The sequence below is a fragment of the Gigantopelta aegis genome, chromosome 12, assembly GCF_016097555.1.
Source record: "Gigantopelta aegis isolate Gae_Host chromosome 12, Gae_host_genome, whole genome shotgun sequence".
In the NCBI taxonomy this organism is placed as follows: domain Eukaryota; kingdom Metazoa; phylum Mollusca; class Gastropoda; order Neomphalida; family Peltospiridae; genus Gigantopelta; species Gigantopelta aegis.
In genome coordinates this window covers 13,955,992-13,978,491 of record NC_054710.1, presented here as the reverse complement: position 1 = coordinate 13,978,491, position 22,500 = coordinate 13,955,992, and the positions used below count along the sequence as shown (strand labels likewise).

At 33.4% G+C, this 22,500-nt stretch overlaps 1 protein-coding gene across 1 annotated transcript in view; it reads left to right on the top strand.

Annotated features, from left to right (window-relative positions):
• Positions 1 to 22,500, top strand: part of LOC121385838 (deleted in malignant brain tumors 1 protein-like) — a 99,966-nt gene that overhangs the window by 20,261 nt on the left and 57,205 nt on the right. The window contains exons 5-8 of the mRNA XM_041516627.1: positions 2,074 to 2,246; positions 5,054 to 5,210; positions 7,696 to 7,865; positions 11,767 to 11,911. Coding sequence (XP_041372561.1) covers positions 2,074 to 2,246; positions 5,054 to 5,210; positions 7,696 to 7,865; positions 11,767 to 11,911 — 645 coding nt within the window. The remainder of the gene's footprint in view (positions 1 to 2,073; positions 2,247 to 5,053; positions 5,211 to 7,695; positions 7,866 to 11,766; positions 11,912 to 22,500) is intronic.

The following is a 22,500-nucleotide window of genomic DNA, read 5'->3' as shown; positions in this document are numbered from 1 at the left end:
AAAATTTAAAATATTTTAAAAAGGAACTGTTAGGTTTAATTTACAATGTATTGTGTTCTCCACTGACTGTCGTCTTCCCCATTCAGGAAGCAAAATTGAAAATTAACCATAATTATTAAATATTTAAGAATTATGATGGGTAGAAAATGTTATTGGGGAGATGGGTGAATTATGTAACATTAAAAAAAAAATGTCTTAAAACTGCTTATTATTATTATTATTATTATTATTATTATTATATAAAATAGGTACTTACTTTGAATACATGTAGCTTGTCACTGGAAGAATGGTGCTTTCTGTATGCTAGTCCGTGTAATAGTGAATAGATTACTGTGGTGCATCATATTATATATCATTATCAATTTCACCACAGGTGTTTGGTTGACACTTTGACACTGGTGACATCAAACATGCAGCTGCACTAGTGACCAAACCTTACTTGAAAGTTTTAACGATTGACAAGTGTCACCTTCAGGACTTACCAAAACAACATAATATGAAAGATACATTAAAATATACTGGACTGACATAAAAACTGCCTTGCCGTTAAAGGGACTATCTTGAGTGTTTAGATATTTTGTAAAAATTTCGGCCAATATAACCTTTCATAATTATTATATTGTACTGTACTTACATTTTCTTGCTTAGCATTTTAAAATTTGTATAGCCAATTCATTTCGGATCATGCTAATGTTTTGTAGTAAATCAGTATGGATTTTTGCACACACTAATTTCATACATATCAGTTTATTTTTTCTTCCAAACGCCATTGTTGATAGTAAGCTACAATAATGCAAATAACTATATACATTGATACATAGTTATGAATTGAACATTTATTTTTATGATTTTACTTAAATAAAAACATAAAATGACACAATGTGTAACACCCGTAACGTTTCAAATATGTAACACTCGTAACGTTGGAAAATCAATTCAATTTGACAGATAATTCCTGAACTCATTTCATATTAATAGTAATCAAGAAAATAAAGAAGAAATAAAATATTGTGTTTCTACTACCAAAACTAAATAATATAACACAACTTGTCTTCCTTTTCCGTTACGGGTGTTACATTGGTCGAGCTACATATTTATGGTCAAATTAAAAAAAAACACCGTAAATTACTGACATTAATAAAATGTTCTCATGATAACATAGCAACAATAATAGTATAAAATAAAAATGTCAGGCTTTATTAGAATCTCATGGATAAGGTATGAAGTTTGAGTCTTTTTCACGTGTATAGAAATGGTTTTGAAGTGTTGTATACCAAACATGTAAATAAAACTCAGCAATATTTTATTAGGTTTGCATCTCCCAGAGATACCTCCTTCCAATGCCAGAAAAAGTTTGACTATATATGACGATTTTCAAAATGGCCCTATGGGGATAGTTACATGGATTTGACCATATATATATATATATATATATATATATATATATATATATATATATATATATATATATATATACATACACATACACATACACATACACATACACATACACATACACACACATACAGCTACATCTGCATCTACATCTACATCTACATCTACATCTACATCTACATCTACATCTACATATATATATATATATATATATATATATATATATATATATATATATATATATATGCGTGTGTGTGTGTATGTGTGTGCGTGTGTGTGTGTGTGTGCATATATATATATATATATATATATATATATATATATATATATATATATATATATATATATATATATAAAGAAAAAAGAAAGAAAAAAGAAAACCAAGAACTGCAAAATAAACGAAAACAAAAAGTCCATAGAAACACACTAACAATTATTATCCAAACCAATTAAATCGTTGCTCACATGATTCAAGTTCGAATACGTGTTTACCGAGTACATAAACGTTTATTTCAATTCCTTACATCCGAACTAAATGAATGACTGAATGTTTAACAACACCCCAGCATAACAAATACATCGGCTTTGGGTGTCAAGAAAAGTTGAGTACATAAATTAACACATCTAGACACTGGCTCCTGGCCTAATCCTAATAATAATAATGTTGTATCTTTCTAGATTGGGACCTCAGGCTATGACGAAAGCTGCTTTTGGACAAGGTTCTGGACCAGTCTTTTTTCAAAATCTGTCTTGTACGTCATTTGAATCATCCATCCTAGACTGTCTGGTCAATCCTAGCGATAACAAGGACTGTCGCCACAATGAAGACTCGGGTGTTATCTGTCAAACAGGCAAGACACATTTAAAAAAGCAAACCAGTGTTCAGGCACATGTTTATTTTGCAGAACGCTCTGCCCCACCAGTAGCATTTTCCAAGAGCCTGTAGTTGTCGCTACTGTTGTTTTCGTTTATTCGACAAAAATAATGTGCACAATTTTAATTAATAAAAACAAAAATAAATAAATACTTTTAAACAAAATATGTAAAGGTCAAAGTAGATTACAACATTAAACATTTTAGTTAGTAATACGTGATGTCGGGAAATAGTCCTTAACAGTATGCCACTGTCAATTTGAATTTTTCTATATAGTAGGAAATTGATTTGATACCTTCAGTGGTTTTTGTTTTTACCAACTTTGTTGGCTAATTTTTTATGTTGCTAGTATTGAATCTTAGAGGTCACAAATGTAGCAGAAAATGAAATGTAACTTTTTAGCTAGATTACATTATTCCAACTTACCGAGATCAGTGAGTAGGCCTAATGTGGCACGTGGGAATACCAATTTCATTTCTATATGTATAAGACACACACACACACACACACACACACACACACACACACACACACACACACACACACTCACACACACACACACACACACACACACACACACACACAGCCGTCGATATTAAATAATGGATAAATTGTATTAATTAATAATTCATCCGTTTACATTCATACATTCCTATTTACAATCACCAATTTTGATTATACTGATAACATATATTTTTCCAAAGGTATCGAAATCTGTGTTTTTATAATAAACATGATCTGTTGTATTCTGACAGCTCCATTGAAACTGTTGTTTCTACAGTGCAACCTAATATAATGTACATCTCATAAGACACATATATTGTATACATTTTGGTACAAACGCAATTTGTCATATTAAACAAAGCAAATGTTGTTAAATAATACTCCCGAAGATATTTACTGTCAGTTGCGTGTGTGTTCTCGGCAATATAATATTTTATTTAGAGACAGCATGGCTGTTCAGAGTACCTCAACTCCTTTAAAGAATTTCATTAAAACACATGTGCATGACTGACCCCTAGATTACGAAGATCTTAACAAGCACATACAAGAAATGAAACTTTTAAAAAATACAATGTCTGAGGAAGAAAATCAATATGATTGTACATGTATGAAGTAATGACTTAATGTCCTGAACATCAGTGTTGGGAGGAAATCCTGTATGCTGGGTGTGGGTGTCTTCAAGTCAACAGGTATGGGAATTTCAAATCCATCAGTCATGCTGATTTTCATAATGAACCATCAAAACCATTGTCAGCCACCAATATTCCTGAATATATTTTATTTATAGCCTACTGTAGTTGGAGGTGTTACATATTTGTGATATCTGGAATTATCATCCAGCTTTCACATATTTATTTTTGAACGACATAATTACCTGAACATCTATTTTCCCGCATTATTGTCTAATACAGATGAATACAAAATGCATATTAGGTGTATTTCTACAACTTGTAATCCAGCATAGTATTTAGCTAGTAACATTGGGTAATACACATTTAACAATAAAACAAATTATCAACTTACTCCAAGGCAGACAATCAAATCTGAAAAAAATGGTTCTGAATCTAGTATAGCAAACTAGGTGATTATTTTTAAAATATATATGATCTCGAGACCTAAAGATATGTTTAACAAGCTTATTGTTGTATATAAATAAGAATACAATGCACAATAGTTACAACAAATTTAATTATGTCTCTGGTAAAGATTTTCTTCATATTTAAATACAATTATGCATAAAACTACACATTTGTCTAAAATATTACTTAGCACCCTATAAATATGTCAAAATGGCAATAAAAATTAAGTTTTTTTTACAAATTTGAGATTTCAGAATGTCATACAAGGAAACATAAATAATGTTAATGGAAATTAAAGACATTAACCCAATATTGGCACATGCTATTTTTAATATAAAAATAAATTGCTATTAAAATCTAAGTTCAGGTTGCCTAGATATATTACTATATTACCATATTTAAGATCAGTTGTATATGGCAAGTCAAATACCATGTAAAAAGAAATTATTCAAATCTTTACAGTATGAATTATAGTCCAAAACCAACTTTTCCTCATTGCTAACTTTGATTCAAACTCCATTCAGAGCCATGCACATTTAATATTGCCGCGGTCAAGTTCAAGGTCATTGTGAACTTGTATGGCCGAGTGATGGCTAATTAATCAATCAGTATAGTTTAATTACATTAAATGACAAATCATAATATATATATGTTTTATTATGCAGAGAATATATGCTTACACGGTGTATACTACCAAATTAAATCACATGACCACAATAGTAAATATATGTGGCTAAAACTTCTGCTTGCAACATACCAGTAAACATAAACACCACAGATATAAATACTAAAACCCCTCACCCTTAAAGTGAATCAGAAAAATGGGGGTCACGCTGTTTAGTTCAGAGATAACGGGTAGCGTCTATGGCTACGCTAGTTTCACACAACCTTTGAGTACTTTTTTACCAGGTACTCCATACATGTTTCAAGCACAAGGCTACTTGACACAGTGGCACTAGATGAAATAAAATTGCATACATTGTTTGCCCAGATGAAACTAATTTTTTTTAATATAACCAACACACTCACATTTATCACCAATCACAGTACTTGTGGTGTTAACTTCTCTATCAAAAGTTGGGTGCAAATCGAAATTTGACCCAGCTGGAAGTTATTTGGTTTAGTACTACCTATAACGCATACCACTGGGTTGCCCAGCAATTGAAGGCTAACATATTTAGAATTTGTTATTCGATTACAGGTCATATAGACAAATCTGCAATACGTTTGGTGAATGGTCCAAGCGAGCGTGAAGGAAGAGTTGAAATCTTTCATAATGACCAATGGGGTTCAATCTGTGATGGTGAATTTAACGACAGGGAGGCTGGGGTTGTCTGTCGCAATTTGGGACTACCAAGGTTTGTTGTTGAGAGTATAAAATCAGATCGTACCATTTTGTTTATTGCACAAGAATGGCTAGAAAACTACCAAACGTTTTTTGACCCCAACTGTAATATAGGCCATTTTGAGAAAATGGACTTCTGGAGAATTTTCTGATTGTGTTTACGTATTGAAAATATAGATAGATTATTGCTTGAGCGGGAGTGCTATACAGCGTTTATGAAACGAGTTTGGGAATGATTTTAGCGAGGAAAACAATTCACAAACGAGTTTCATAAATTTCAAATGTTATAATTTATTTATTATCCACAAACTGTGATTCTGAACAAACGTTAAATACGATTTTAATCACTTGAGAAGCGACGTTCATAACATCCATGTATGTCAAATACAGTGATATGATTTGATATCAATTTCAGAAACCGTGACGGTCGCAAGCTTGCAGCTGCTATAGCGACACGTGACATCAGTATATATATTATATTATATTATATTATATTATATTATATTATATTATATTATATTATATTATAATTTAAAATTGAAAGCAGAAATCCAAGGATTTTTCTTCTAATTGCAGTTTCAAAGTTGCATAATGACCAAACATATTTATGCAGTAGTCTTTTAAAATTTAAACATTATTCATTAATTACATGCCACAACCAATTATAAACAAGATACTGCTTTAAAATGGTTTCAGTATAGACTGGTCCACAGCAATCTAGGTACAAATACTTTTTACGCATGAGAAACTACATAGATTCTGTAATAACTTGTGTATATTATATTATATTATATTATATTATATTATATTATATTATATTATATTATTATTACACTACAGAAAGACGTATATGTACTATTGTTACCGACCCTGGCAGAAGAACTAAAATATTATCAGAATTAACAGTTTTTTTTACAGAGACAAATATATCCAATGGTCTCATCTCTAACTGCTTTGAAATAGCCGCAGGTCTTTCTATGGAAGGATTAAGACGTAGTACTAATAGAGCTAGCAACAGACAGGAAACGCTTACTCTTGTGACTAATCCTAACAACACTACAATACTGCCAGTCTCGAATGCCTACATTACAGCAAAGTTCTAAAATAGAAAAGTTGCCTATCCAAACTTCTTATTATAAACAGCACTAGCCAGCCTAAGAACATCAAACATCTCCCTCTGTATTCAGCTCAAAGTCGCACAAGTCAGTCAGTAAATGTGCTGATAAAATGTGCGGTACGTGTGATATTTTAGTTTAAGGTTCCACATTTAAAATTTGCAGATAGCAAATCATTCCTGGTGCATGCAAATATGAATTGTAAGACATCCAACGTTATTTACGTTATAACATGCTCAGGTTGTAATGAAAATTGCATTGGAGAAACAGACATGGAGCTTAGATACAGAGTGACGCTACATAACCAACACATTCACTAGAATTCTATGGGTAATTAAACACATTAATACATGTGGGAAGGATAAATTTAGTGTATTCCCATTTCATAAAGTTATGATAGACATTTTAGACAGGCGAAAGAAACGAGCTTTATTAAAATATTCAAACCAAAGCTCAACAAACGTTAATTTATCTTAATTGAGTTGACTCACCTATGGTATTCTAGCAATTTATAAGAACTGTGTAATTGTACAATAACAATGTTCAACATTGTACCAGAGTAATAAAATAATTATATTTAATATATTATTATTCTGGTATAAAATATGTTCACTAGGAAATAAATGTGCCGATGTCCTATATATACAATTAGGAGATAACCATAAGGAATTTTTAGATTTGAGGGTGTTATTGTCTATTTGTTCTCGCAAATGTAATTTGTTTAATGAAACATTTGCGGGCATCAAATAAACAATAACACCCGCAAATCTAAAATTCAATATGGTTATGTTCATTGTAAACTGAATAGTTTTTCAACAGAACTAACTGTATATTTTGTATTTCTTGAAAACAAATTACCTGGCTACCGTCTCACTGTAGACCTTTGAATCGTCAACTTCGCCTGTTCCAATTGGTAATAACGTCATTAGCTTTCCTGGTGTTATTTTCATTTGATCCCCCAAAAAGAATGTAATTAACCAATCACATCCAGAACACACTCGCCATCAGTTTACAATGTTTACTAATCTTACCAATATGATTTAATTCTAACTGCTATAGTGTTATAATTGTCGTGACGTCACTCTACTTTTCTCCCGTTGTAAATGACGTCACATCTGTATTGAACTGACAGTCCCATAAAAAGTGTGAAAGGCATATTTGATTTGACAATTTGAAGGCCCCGACACTAGCATTATAAATAAAGATATCTGGAGCAATAAAAAAAAAAAAAATGAAAGACGATGGATCTATTTATTAAACACGAAAAAAAAAAGACACATGTGTACCCAACTGTAATTAGCTGTAGTAGGTTTCCCCGACATGCACTGCACAGGCTGCACGGTCAGTAGACGTAACATATGGCATGCATTTTGTCTCTTTCAGTTATGGTGCAAGGGCATATCATGGTTCTCGATTTGGACTCAGCACAGGACCGATATGGCTGGATAACGTTACGTGCAATGGAGATGAACATCGTCTAGATCAGTGCTCCTCCTTACCCTGGGGTGAAAATAACTGTTCACATAGTGAGGATGTTAGCGTCCAGTGTTCGTGTAAGTTCCTTATATACAGTATAACAGCTAGAACAAAAAGTAGAGAACAATTATATCGTAACTGCAAAAAATATATTACCTTGTAAATAGAAATAGAATGTGTGTGTTTTTCCCAGATTTTATATGATTACTTATTTAATACTGACCAGCGAGTTTCTTCAGATTTCATGGGATATTAGGTGTGGATATTATGAATGGATAAAATACCTTTAGTTTCCAAAGTAGTAAAATTATGTGCATTTTATCATCATTTATTCTATCGTTCATTCATTGCATTTTGATTTTCCATGTCTAATTACTTTGTTCTTTCCTTTTGACATATGAGTGAAAGGATTGATTCATAAAAACCTATTCCATGCCTGACATAATGATACATTATTGTACAATTTGCAAGTAAATATAAATGTCTTTGTAAGTAATACAACAGCATCACAATCACAAACAACAGCAACAACAACAACAACAACAACAACAGCAACAGAAGCAATACAACTAAAATAATAACTTTTTGGACTATAGCAAATATAATCAAATTGGTGACAATGTTAACGTATGTCTCTATAAAGGCATATTGTCACAGACCACTGACCTATTTAATGGTCTAACAAAGTATTACCTCAACAAAAATAATTTGATTTGTCTATAAATGTACTTTATTCAACCATCTTTATAACCACCATACTCCATTTATTAATGATATTTTGTAAAAAATAATTGAATTATGGCAATGGTCCATAATTCAAAAACTGAAATGTCCGAGCGGGTTGACATGAATTTCACTCCATCATGGTTCAGTTAAGGTGATGTGATAGCTAGATATGGTTTCCAACAATTAATGTAATGTTTATGTATTATCCATTCTTAGAGAAATAAGGTCCTTAAATCTGTGACAGTATGCCTTTAAAATACTATATCCAAGGGTGGGGGTTGGTGATGCATAACTCTCAAAAAAATGATTTTGTCAGGTATGGCAAAAATCAAGTGAGTAATGGATACTGACGTTCCAATGATCAATTATAATTGAACATTGATTGGTTTCGTTCTACCCATGTATTGATCGATTACAAAGATTCATGGTTGTTAACTGTAATTGTTCCCTCACTTTAGATGATGTAACTAATGTACATATTGTGGGGTTGGAGTTCGCTTCCATGTGTACTTAAAGAAAACATGATATTAAATAGTAAAAAGGTAACCTTAACCATTTATATGCTTTAGATCGTGGAGAAGATGGCATTACTCGCATTGTCCTTATAATTCAAATATATTTTTATATAGTTCTAACCGATTGTGTCATAGAATGTTGGGTGAAATCGATGGGGGTTCCCGGGGGGGGGGGGGGGGGGGGGACTAGGTATCCGCATTTAATAGTGGACAAAACAAATTGAACTTTTCTTCAAATCGGTATACACAAAGTGCCAGAAATGTCATCTGTGCTGCATATGTTATACGCTCAATTCATCTTCAATACTTTTCCTAGTTCTAATAATCATCTTGACGTTTTGTTTTGAATATAATGTGTACTCCTTCTTCGTAAAATTAAATATAATTATCTTTGCTTGACGACCAATAGCCAATATCGTTATTTTGTACAAGGATCTTGTTAAACATTCATTCATTCATTCATTTAAAAGTCAGGATTTCAATTAAAACAAATGCCTTTAGAGTGGACCACGCAAATCCAAATTAAGATGAACTGAGACTACTGTGATTACAATATTTATTCCCGAAAAATACATTTGACTTTATTCAAATTTTAGGTTGTGACGTTTTCAATTTGACTCAGTATATTACCGGTACTGCTTTTGGTGATAATTGTCACATTGCTATCCAAACAATCCAAATCTTGGCAATAAGTACATATAATTTATATAGTCCAGTATATTTATGTCAAGTCCTCTTGTGCTTGAAACATGAATGAGATACAGGAGCGAATCCAGAGGGGTATGCATCCATATTTCTCGGGAATAAATATTGTAATGGCAATGTCGACACTCCATTTGAAGCCCATAACAACCCACGTGACCCAATCCATAACAGGTGCACAGCACCATTGAGACAAAGTGGTTTTGCACGTGCCACTTGTCACGTGACTACAATAGCACACGTGTTTTCATCGTTAACTGCTCACAGTAGTCTGGCACAACGAAAAAACACATTAAAACGATATTTGTTACGACCTGTTTCGATGCCACGCCTCACAAATGTGCAGCGTGAACGTGCCGTCGGCATGTTGCACGCAGGAACGTGCCGTCGGCATGTTGCACGCAGGAACGTCAGTAGCTGACGTTACAAGGGCGTTGACGTACAGTCCATGGGAAATTTATCTGCGGACCTGATTACAACAAACGGGCACCACAGCTGATCGCCCTGACCGGGTAGACCACGGGCAACGTCACAGGCAGATGACCGTCATATTGTGTTGTCACCCCCGCGACCGTTTCATGGCAGCTACAGCAACCAGTAATGATCATTTCACACGTTGGGTGTCCGCGCAAACGATCCGAAATCGGCTACGAACCGTTCACCTCGACGCACGGCGCCCATATGTTGGACCCATTTTGGCGCAATTTCATTGACGTCAACGTCAATTGTGGGCACAACGCTACTTGCGATGGACTTAGAGGGAATGGAATAGAGTCGTGTTTAGTGATGAAACCAGATTCACAGTGCGATTTGCCGATGGCAGGCAGAGGGTTTGGAGACGGCGTGGTGAACGTCATGTTCAGTGTTGTGTCAGTGAAGTTGTCAGATTCGGAGGCGGAAGTGTAATGGTTTGTGGTGCTTTCTGTGGAAATGGACGTTCTCGACTTCTTGTCATCCGTGGCAACTTCAACGCTGCTGCATACCGTGGCCAGGTGATAGCCCAGGAACTTGTGTTCTTCATGGCAGCTCAGGGTCCAGGCCTGATCTTTCAGCATGACAACGGCAGACTCCATAAGTCCATCTTGACAAGGGATTACCTGAGGAATGCGGACATCAATGCCATGGATTGGCCTTCAAAGTCGCCCGACCTGAATACCATCGAGCACGGCTGGGATGTGATGGGAAGACGCCTGCGCACTCTCAGGAACCCTCCACAAACTTTGCAGGAACTAGGTGCCTCATTAGTGAAACAATGGCGCCGTATCCCTAATGCAGTTTTTACACGCATCAAGCAGTCATCGAGGAGGCGTTGCCTTGCAGTTGTGGGTATACATGGAGGGCATACGCGCTACTGAGCCTGTGATTTCATCAGACGACCCCGCTTGTGAATTACCATTTTGACTGTTTGTGGTTTTGACGAATGCTGTGGGCGCATCGAACAGATTTTTGACTGAACATTTATTCCTATTCCTTTGTTTTTTGGACGTCATACAATAAAGAAAACATCTTATTGAACACGTTCTTCTGTCATATTTGCTAATTGGCCAAGATGAAACGGTTGTGAAGTTTTAATTTGACTCAGTATATTAGCACTTCGAACTTTTACCTAGCCATTTGTTATTTGGTATAGTGATACTAACAGGAACAGCGAAACATTTTTAAAGGTATAATAAAATTATATGGATAGTTTCCCTAAGTTGGACACAAAACATGAAACGGTGTAAGGTGACACATTCCATTTCAAATTAAGCATTTGTAATGAAGATTTTTAAAGTTTGCACACCAAAATCAGTTCTTTAGATTTAGCAGTGTTATTCGCATTGCATATCTTTTTTATCAAGTATAGAATATAAATAACACAATACCCAAACAAAAATATGCCTCTGTTGTGTTTATGCTGTGAATATAACGACATACCATAAACAGGTATTTTTATTTTAGTTGTATATCAAACATAATTCTAAATATTTTTATGCTTTTTTACAGTGGCCAAATATTAGGGTTTTTTTGTAAACAGATGTTTTGTATATTGCAGTACCTATACGATTAGTGAACGGATCAGGAATTCCCACACAAGGCAGAGTTGAGATTCAGATCAATGGAATATGGGGAACTGTCTGTGATGATCAGTTTGATTACAGGGATGCTGGAGTTGTCTGCGATATGATGGGGTTCAATCGGTATATGAATATATTTGATAAAATGAAAACAATTAAGTGATTTACAGGGTAGGTGGGTGTTCGGGTTTGGTTTCGTTTTGTGTTTGTTGTTTATTTGCTTTGTTTGCTTTCATTTGCTTGTTTTGTTTGTTTTCTTTTGTTTGTGAATGTGGATCAGAATGCTTCACAAAACCGTGCTTTTATTACTTAACCAACTTATATTTACGAAGACTTAGATACATATTCCATACATGAATGACAGATAATAACAGAAAAAACCCTGAAAATGTTGCCCATATCATGATACTATATATTATGCAACAATTGTGACGGCCGTGGAACAATCTCATTAAAACAATTATCACAATATAAGTTAGCTACACTCCTTAGTTATTTCGATCAGTCTGAAATTTTATACCCGCTAAACGAAATGACGCAAGAGGAAAAACATAATAATATGAAGCGCACTTGGATGCTTTGCACTAACATGTTCATATCACTATGTTTACTTTGGTATGTAAAACTGGAATGTATTTAATATTATACATACATTGAATTGCAAATATTAAAACGACCAAATGTATGTATGTATGTATGTATGTATATATAGATCATCATCTATTTCATTGTTCCAACCAGTTATATTAAACCAAACGGACTGTATTGTGAACTAGTTAGGACTGTAGGCTATATCCAAACAATGCAAACTCAACTGCAGCTGGATTTTAAATATTACTTCCATAAAAGGAGTTAATTAAATAGAGATGGTAAGTTAATAAAATTTACTTTAAAAATGTATGTTATAATGTATGTATATAATATAATAAAGGTTAAACTTGGAAAGTTGGACAAGGGGACACGAACTTACAAGTTTGGTTGTCAGCGAATGAGTGCTGACATCCAGGTCAGGTCAGGTCATATCCCTGGCTAAAGGCGCATTTGGAGACTTTAATTGTCATAGCTTACTGTGGGGAGGTCTGCACTCCGACACACAGGGAGACATACTAGAAGAATACATCAATATGCATAACCTAGTATGTTTCAACGATGGCAGTACTACTTGTATCCATGACTATTGAGACACATCTGCCATTGACCAAACTATCACCTCTAGCAACATAGGTGCAAACGTCCAATGGGGAGTGTTGGAAGCTCTCAGTAGCGACCATCTTCCCATCATAACCAGCTACAAATGTAATAATACCTATTCTGAAGAAGAAAAATGTATTCCTAAATTTACAGTTACTAAAGCCAACTGGGCTGGCTTCACCAGCGACTGTAATAAAATAAAATTAGACGATATCCTAAACATTGACGACGCCACTACAAAACTTACAAATAAAAGTAAGTCAGTTAGCTGGTGGACGGAAAAAATTAAAACTAAATGCAGCTTTTGGAACAGGATGCGTAAACTTTTAAAACAAACCCAGGTAAACACGACTATCACACTAAGTATAAAATAGCTAAAAGTGAAGTAGGTACACTCATTATTAATGCTAAACAAGCCAGTTGGCATAAATTTTGCGTAGAAATTAATAATAGAACATCTAGTGTAAGGGTACTCGGGTCCAGGTCGAGTGTGACCCACGAGTACTCGAGTCCATTATTTTGGACTCGTGGAGGCCGTACTTTCAACATAAAATAGTTTTAATGAAAAAGCCTTTGGGGTAATTATAAAAAATATATATATATATTTTTATACTGTTGTTTACATAAATTGTGTACTGACATATCTGACCTCAGCAACCTGTATGTTCCTAAAAATATCAATATTACATAACCAGTTTTACTAAAATTATTTGCTATAATGTATAAACAATATTAGAGTACGTTTAACTAAGAAAATAATTAATCGACTGTACACATTTTGGAGGAAACTAAACTGTACTGATGAGCAAGGTCACTACCGACAGCCATTTTGAAGCAGTATCAAACAGAAATTTATCCCAGTTTTATTTATAAGTTAATGAAATGTTTTTTGTGTGTAAATACACACACTTTGCAATTATGGAAATATTTACATGAATAATATTAATGTTAACGTTATCTAATATTTTTATATGCTTTGGAATCTGTGAACTAAATAAGAAACTCGAAGACCACAAAGCCGAGACACGGACTTCGAATATTAAATTAATACATTTAGCAATCGTAATATACTAATAAATTATGGCAACTATTTACAAACATAGTTTTATAAAGTGTAAACACATTATTATGAAATACAAGTAAATGTAACTAACATTATGCATCCAAACGATCACAAATAACAATAGTTATGTAGTTCGTTTTTGACTATAGTGCGCTACACGACAAACTGCATTACTAAGAATTTCATTAAACAATATCTATAATAAATGGCAGAGCTCCAAAATTTACACAATACCAGCAAATATGAAAATAATTGCTACTAAATGTGACCAACAAAAATCTGTTTTGTCCAATATTAAAATTACTTGAGAAAATTCCAGGTCACAACACACAGTTAAGATAGTTGTTGGACATCCATATACTGTAAGCCACCCGGCTAACAAAAGGAACAAGTCAGGAATGGTAGAAAACATCAGTTCATATTTATTTACTGCAGCAGATAATCAGCCAAAATAACACAGCAACATCAACATCATTATCCAGTAGACCCCATCTGGTGTTCAAGTCAACCTGAGCTACGCACTTAGCAAAAGTAGTCTTAATAGGAATGCAGACACAATCATAATTGTATTTGGTTCAAATACTTTAAATTGCTTGTAAACAGTGTCAATCTCCATTTCAAATGCCAGGCCTAAATAGTTAGCAATTTCTCATAAAGGTAATCTTCCATACTCTTTTTATTGTTATTTCAGATGTTATGACTTTAACACCGAAATGCAAAGTGATAAACATTCTTCATTTCAACTTACGTTTCTGCTTATATCCAATTACGGTTCAAGCACGTTGGTACATATCAATGTGATACTAGAACGCTAAGTGGGACGTAACATTTAGACGTCATACGATGACGTCATCGATTGGCGTACTACAACCTTACAGGAACGTCAGCCAAGCGAGTTGAGCGATATAAATTAAGATCGACTATGGGTAATAAATAGGATATTAAACTCGCTACCATTTCGTATCATGTTTATGTCCCTCGTGAAATCATTTTCATTGTCAGTCGCTAAAGCTCGTAACAACTGAAAATTATTTCACTCGGGTCATAAACATGATACGAAATGGAAGCTCGTTTAATATTATATCATCTATATATATATATATATATATATATATATATATATATATATATATATATATATATATATATATATATATATAGTATGTGTGTGTGTGTGTGTGTGTGTGTGTGTGTGTGTTGTGTGTGTTATGTGTGCATGTCTGTATGTCTGTATGTATGAATGTATGTATTGATGTATGAATATCTATATATTGTATGTATGTCGGGTTTGATTATCACATACATAGATATTAACGCCACAATTCAATCATATGCATGGGGCCTACACGCTACGCGGTCAATCCCGCTTACCTGCATGAAACTGGGCAAACCTGGACCCGTATTTTCAAAGTCATCTTAGATGCGATATGTCGTAAATACGTCGTAAGTGACTGCGGCAAACGTTGTACCGTATTTTCAAAATTGTCGTAACTCCGCAGTATCGTAAATGAACAAAAACGCCGACATTATTAACTTTTAAAAAATACGATTCAGCAGCATTTCTCTCGAACGCACTGACGTTATGATTTTTTTTTTTCTCGATGCTTTTGCAGAACATTTACAGACGATTAAGAATGTCTATGGTTATCATAGGTACAATAAATATTTTCGAAGTTCTGACCCGTCAAACGTCCGAAACCCGTCATTTTGTCGATGTCGTCAACACATTTTTTTTAATTTTGAAAACGTGTTACTCCTACGTGTGAAGCAGTATATCAACTTCGAAATTAAAGTGTGGTATACCTGCTTTGCTTTGGCTATTCTCATTTGTCTTCAACAACAAGTAATAAAATGTTTAAAGTGTTTTCTGCATGTCGCCAGAAACGTACAAAACCCGTTACTAGTTTTGTGTAGCATGTACAACATGCAGGACTTCATTTCTTAATCGCTTTTAAAATATTTATCAACCCTACACTATGCGTATTTAAATGAAATAGTATTAAATGTTGCCAAGTATATTAAAAAACAGTCAATATAATCGAAGCAAATTTCAAACCCAGGAATTGATTTTAAAAAAAACAAAAAACAACAACAACATATTGCGCTATTTTGACAGATTTATAGAACAGAACCGGAGCCGGCTGAATCGGCAAACTAAGACCCGCCCCCTGTTTGACTGGGTAAGGCTAGTCACGCTAAAAGTACACCCGTTCTCTATTACTGGTGTAAACTAATACCTCAATAAATTATCTAAATAAACACATACAGTAAATTCTAATCTCATTCATGTTCCTACAAAAATAATAATTTAAACTTTGGTTTTCCAAGGTTTAGTTGTATTTACCGCTAACAGTTTTGACAGCTGCGACCCGGATGCACAATAAATATAATTCTTGAAGGTCACGGTCAACTCGGCCATTACCGCCATTTGCAAGTGCGTGAACATATAAACATGATTTGTTAAACACTCAGAAGTGACAAGAAACTTCGTGCCACGACATGACATCATTAAACTATGAATTTGGAATGTACACAAGTAATAATTACATCACTTAAAAGGATCGACATTCGCCCAAACATAATAAAATGGACATAAAAGACTTCGTAAGTTGGTGGTTGGTAATGGTCTCATACCGGAGTTATGCGAGCGCCAGTTTAGAAGTATGAAAAAAAAAAAAAAACTAACTCACAACAGTATTATTTATAAATATACACAATGTACTGGGTTCTCACAATACCTTACAATTTTGGCAATTGTAAATTCTTATTAGAGTTCCCCTACTTTTTTGAAGAGTATATATATCTTATTTTATAACAAGCACACATGAATGAGGCTGCAGGAGAAATAATTGCTCAATAGATTAATTTCTGTACCTGTATAAACGTTCCAAAACAGACACCCCAAGTCATCCAGTACCTGATTTCGCTAAAACAATGTCGTGGTTTATGAAATAAAATGTATTTTTTATTGCTATACATGTATACCTTATTAAATACGTGTCAAAGTAGGTTTTGGTACTACGTTTATTTTGCTGCGAGTTATAAGTTTCAGCAGATGCACGTACGTAATTATGTTTAAGGTACCACTTCTTTGAAAATGTCTGAAAATTATATTGTGTGATGTAAATCTACAATGAGATTATTGTGAATAGTGTCGCTTTGCATTGTGCTAATATAAATCAGTGTCGTTTGATTTACAAGAGTTGAAAGTATAAACCTGAAATGTCAAAAAAAAGTAAACCGAAATACAGACAACTTTGAATAATAACGTTATATATTCAACTTGTTTCAAATATCCCAACGTAAATATGCCAAATTTGATTAAAATGTCACATTCTTGCTAAATATATTGGAAAAACCGAACCTGTTATACATTACCAAACAATAGACATTTTATTAAATGTAACGTATTTTGCTCAACAAAAAAGGCCCCTTCATAATTTTTGTTGGTATATACTTGGTATCTGACAATGTTTTATAAAGGACCTTCAATGCATACACAACTAAATTTGGAATAATTTCCGAGAAGTACTTTTTTTCAAAATGTCTCAAAATGGCGTTTTTCTCAAATATATCGTAGACTAGGAACAAATATGGTGGCTTACTTCTTACTTCATGATGATGATGATGAAGATACAGCTTTCCAGTTTCGTAAACCGAGTTCTTCAAGATCACACTCGCCTTTTGCACTCTTTTAACGAGGTTGAACTTGTATTATGGTATTGCATGCCATACCATGCTACTTTTCACCTATTAGACTGCAGCTGTGTGTGTCGATAACATAAACAAAAGTACTTACAATAGGGTCTATATCTAAAATGTCCCAAACTCGCAATATTTTTCCGTCAAAACTTTAAAACATTTCAACCTTGACCTATGACTGTTGCGCCACCTATTTCAGAAAAATTATTAATCAATAAAAGTTAGGCTGTTCAATGTGAAATGCACCTAAATAATCTATCAGAAAGCCTAAATAAAAGAAATGTTACTGAAGTAAACCAAATTAATTAATTTTCACTAGTAACAGTAATACAAAAAATAAACTTTTTTTCAAAATTAATATTGGAAATGACTTACTGGTACATGAACAATTCGTAGATAAGGATCTTAATGATTATAAATCGAGTTGAAATGCATGCATATCTGCGCTCTCCCAAATTGCAAAACAAATCAAATCAAATCAAATCAGTTTATTCATAAATACATAAAAAGCACGTTATAATTATATTACACCCATAGAATGACTTATTTGGAAATGGGGGGGGGAGGGGGAGGGGGGGGGGGGTTGTCCCAGCGTTACGTAATATTTGTTTTGTATGGGGTGTATGGTCTAGCGTTACGTAATATTTGTTTTGTATGGGGTGTATAGTCTAGCGTTAGGTGATTTTAATGCTAGAACTAAATGTTTTCCAGATTACACTATAAATGACAGACATAGACATATTTTACGACATAGATAATGATATGTTAGATTTCTTTAATGGTATATTCAAATTAGAATCATATAATGTACCCATAGAAAGAACAAGCCAAGATATGGGCAAATCCAACGGGCATGGTATTAAATTACTGAACCTATGTAAATCACACAATCTTTAAATGGTCGAATGGGAGATGACAGAAACATTGGAAAAGTTACTTGTAAAGATAGCAGTGTGGTTGACTATGCCATTGGCACCCATCATATATTAAAATAGCTAATAATGTTCAAGTGTATGAGTTTGACCCACTTCTGTCAGATGTACACTGCGGCCTAATACTTACCTTGAATGTAAACGAGAATGCTGCATGTAGTGACAACGATATTCCAAATTGTATTATATACTCAACAAATAACAAGCCTAATAAGTGGAAACCCGAAGCGTCTACTGAATTTAAAAATAGCATTAATAAGGACTCACTCGATAACATATTAACAACCCTAAACAGCTCGTCTATTGACATCCAAACACGTGTCGATAATACAACAGAGACAATGAAAAACCTATTTTTAGACGCGGCTGAATCAACTCTAGGTCAAGCACGCTCTCGCACGATCAACCGACGTGCAAAACCCAAAGGTCACCAGTCACTGTACGGAAAGTCGCATGGTTGTCGAGTACTCCGTGGAAAATATCATCAGGCTAAAAAGAATTACAACTTTAAAAAAAACATTAGAAAATAAACTAAGACTTATTAATGCAAGTAAATCGTATAAAAAGTCGTTGATAAAGGAACATTCCGTAAATAACTTCAATATTGAAAAGAAAATGCATAACTTAAGAACAAATGACCCCAAAGCTTTTTACAAATTACTAAAACCACAGAATGAAGAAAATAACTTCCCCCCACTTGACGATTTTTATAAATTTTTCAAAACTTTAAATGAAGGCGATCCGGACGAAGACGAAATAAATATAAATCTGGATAACATAGATACACACAATGAAAATGTTTTAAACAGAAAGATAGAAGAAGGAGAAATATTATATGCTATAAAACAACTGAAAAATGGCAAGGCACCTGGAATCGATAATATTATAAATGAATACATTAAAGTGACTGCCGACATGATGCTTCCAATGTATTCCAAGTTATTTAACATAATTCTCGATAACAGTGTTTTTCCAAATGAGTGGTTCACGGGGGTAATTAAACCCATGTTTAAAAATAAAGGAAATCGTTTACTCCCTGAAAACTATAGGTCGATAACGCTGCTCTGTTTCATCTCGAAACTATTTACGACTATTTTAAACAACCGATTAAATACCTTTATTGAAGGAAATAATATATTAAACGAAGCTCAAACAGCTTTCAGAAAAGGTTACTCTACCACTGATCACCTATTTAATATACATTCATTAATCGAAATTCTGAAGAAAAGAAAAAAGAAATTATTTTGCGCTTTCGTAGATTTTCAAAAAGCATTTGATCTAATCTCTAGGACATGTCTTTGGCAAAAATTGTTTAAAAATAACATAAATGGAAAATTCTTCAAAATTATCTACCAAATGTATCAAGGAATAAAATCTTGCATTTGTACAAACAATGAAACATCAGATCTATTCCCTTGCAATATCGGTGTCCGTCAAGGAGAAAATTTGTCACCTGTTTTGTTTTCTATTTATTTAAATGATCTAGATAATTACTTAAAAAGCCACAATTGTACTGGGGTATTTATAGCCACAGATGACATAGCAACAATCTCGGAAACCATTCTTTATTTTCTATGCTTATTATATGCCGACGATACTGCGCTTCTCGCAACATACGCCTTCGATTTATAACAATCCCTTAATGCCTTTTCACAATATTGCAATAAATGGAAACTTAAAGTTAACGTAAACAAAACTAAACTAATAATTTTTAATGGTACTGCTACTGACTACAAGAAGGTATTTACATTAGGAAACCAAACACTCGAAAACGTAATAGAGTACAAATATTTAGGGTTAACTGTTACCAAATTAAATAGGTTTAAAATCACAAAAAACTGCTAACAAAAAAGGCGACGAAATGAATGTACTTTATCTTATCAAAATCTAAAGACAATAACTTTTCAGTTGAATGTAAATTAAAATTATTTGATTCCATGGTTGTCCCGATTCTTTTATATGGATGTGAAATATGGGGCCATGAAAATATTGATAATATTGAAGCTATTCATATTACATTTTTAAAACACATCCTACCAGTAAGGAAAGGAACCCCACTATTCATGATATACGGTGAACTTGGAAGAAAACCCCTTAAATTAATTATCCAACAAAGGATGATAAGTATCTGGGCCCGAATTGTTTCTGGAAAACAAACAAAAACATCCTTCTTATTGTATAAACTAATGTTACACGACTCTAACATATCTGGATATAATTATAAGTGGATAAAACACGTGGAAAATATATTTAACCAACTAGGTATGACCAGTATTTGGATGTCACAAATCTTTTCAGCTATACCACTACTTAATCATCACGGTAAATTAAGACAAAACGATCAGTACCTACAACAATGGAATAGCGACATAGCTTCATCATCAAGGGGTAAAATGTACACCACATTTAAAGAACACCTAACATTAGAAAAATATATTATAAAATTACCACAAATATCCTGGACTACGTTACTAAAATTTAGAACATCAAACCATTACTTACCAATCGAAACAGGACGATGGAACAACACCCCAGTAGAAAGCAGACTATGTACACTATGTAACAAAAATGACATCGGAGACGAATTTCACTATCTACTTACATGCTGTTTCTTTAATAACTCCCGAAAAAAATGGTAAAAGCCATATTATTATAACAAACCCAATATGCTGAAATTTAAACAACTAATGACAAATGACAAAATAAGTCTTCTAAAAAAGTTGTGCAAATTAATAAAAGAAATTACGGATAAATTCGGTAAACCTTAAAAAGAATTGTCTCCCAAGCTTATGCTGTCTTATTCGGACTACTACTATCCATGTTTGCATATATATATATATATATATATATATATATATATATATATATAGATAGATAGATTATTACTATTAGAAATATATTTCATTTTGTATTATTATTATTATTAGAATTTTTTTGTTTTGATATTGTACATGTAAATTTTCTCCTATAAACCCCATCTTGTCACTGTCATATAAGTATTATTAATGTACCTCATATGCCGCTGAATAGCGGCCTGAGTGAAATAAAGTTCTGTTCTGTTCTGTTACGAAGCTTCACAGAGGGAGGGTGTCTAATTTTGACCAAAATAGTGTTATGTAATATTTTAACGGCCCCTTAGGCTGTATCCATTTGCCTTCTTGGATTTGTGATTTTCTGTTATTAAAGTATAAAGTTTAAGTTTGTTTTGTTTAATGGCACCACATTGATTTATAGAGGATCGGCTATTGGATGTCAAACATTTGGTAATTTCGACATACGATCTTAGTGAGGAAACATTTTCCCAGTAGTAGCAAGGGATCTTTTATATGAACCATCTGAAGGCAGGATAACACATACCACGGACAGTGATATACCAGTCGTGTTGTACTGCCTGTAACGAGAAATAGCTCCGCAGAGGGGATCGATCTCTGATCAAGGGAGTGCTTTATCACTAGTCTAAAATATTCATAATCAAGTTTTAAAACCCCCACATTTATTTGTATATATAGTGTTTATGTGCATATATAACTTATTTTTTATTGTTTTGTTAGCTGCATATATATATATATATATATATATATATATATATATATATATATATATATATATATATATATATATATATATATATATATGTAGTCAGTCATTGATAGATGGGTGATTTCGTTTGATATTGTAAAATACGTGCAGTTCCGAACTTTTGAGTTTTCACAGTCTGTTATTACTATGGATGTGTGTGCGTGTGTGCGTGCGTGCGTGCGCGCGCGCGCGCGTGTGTGTGTGTGTGTTTGAACATGAACAATTTTGGACGTTCTTGGAAGTAT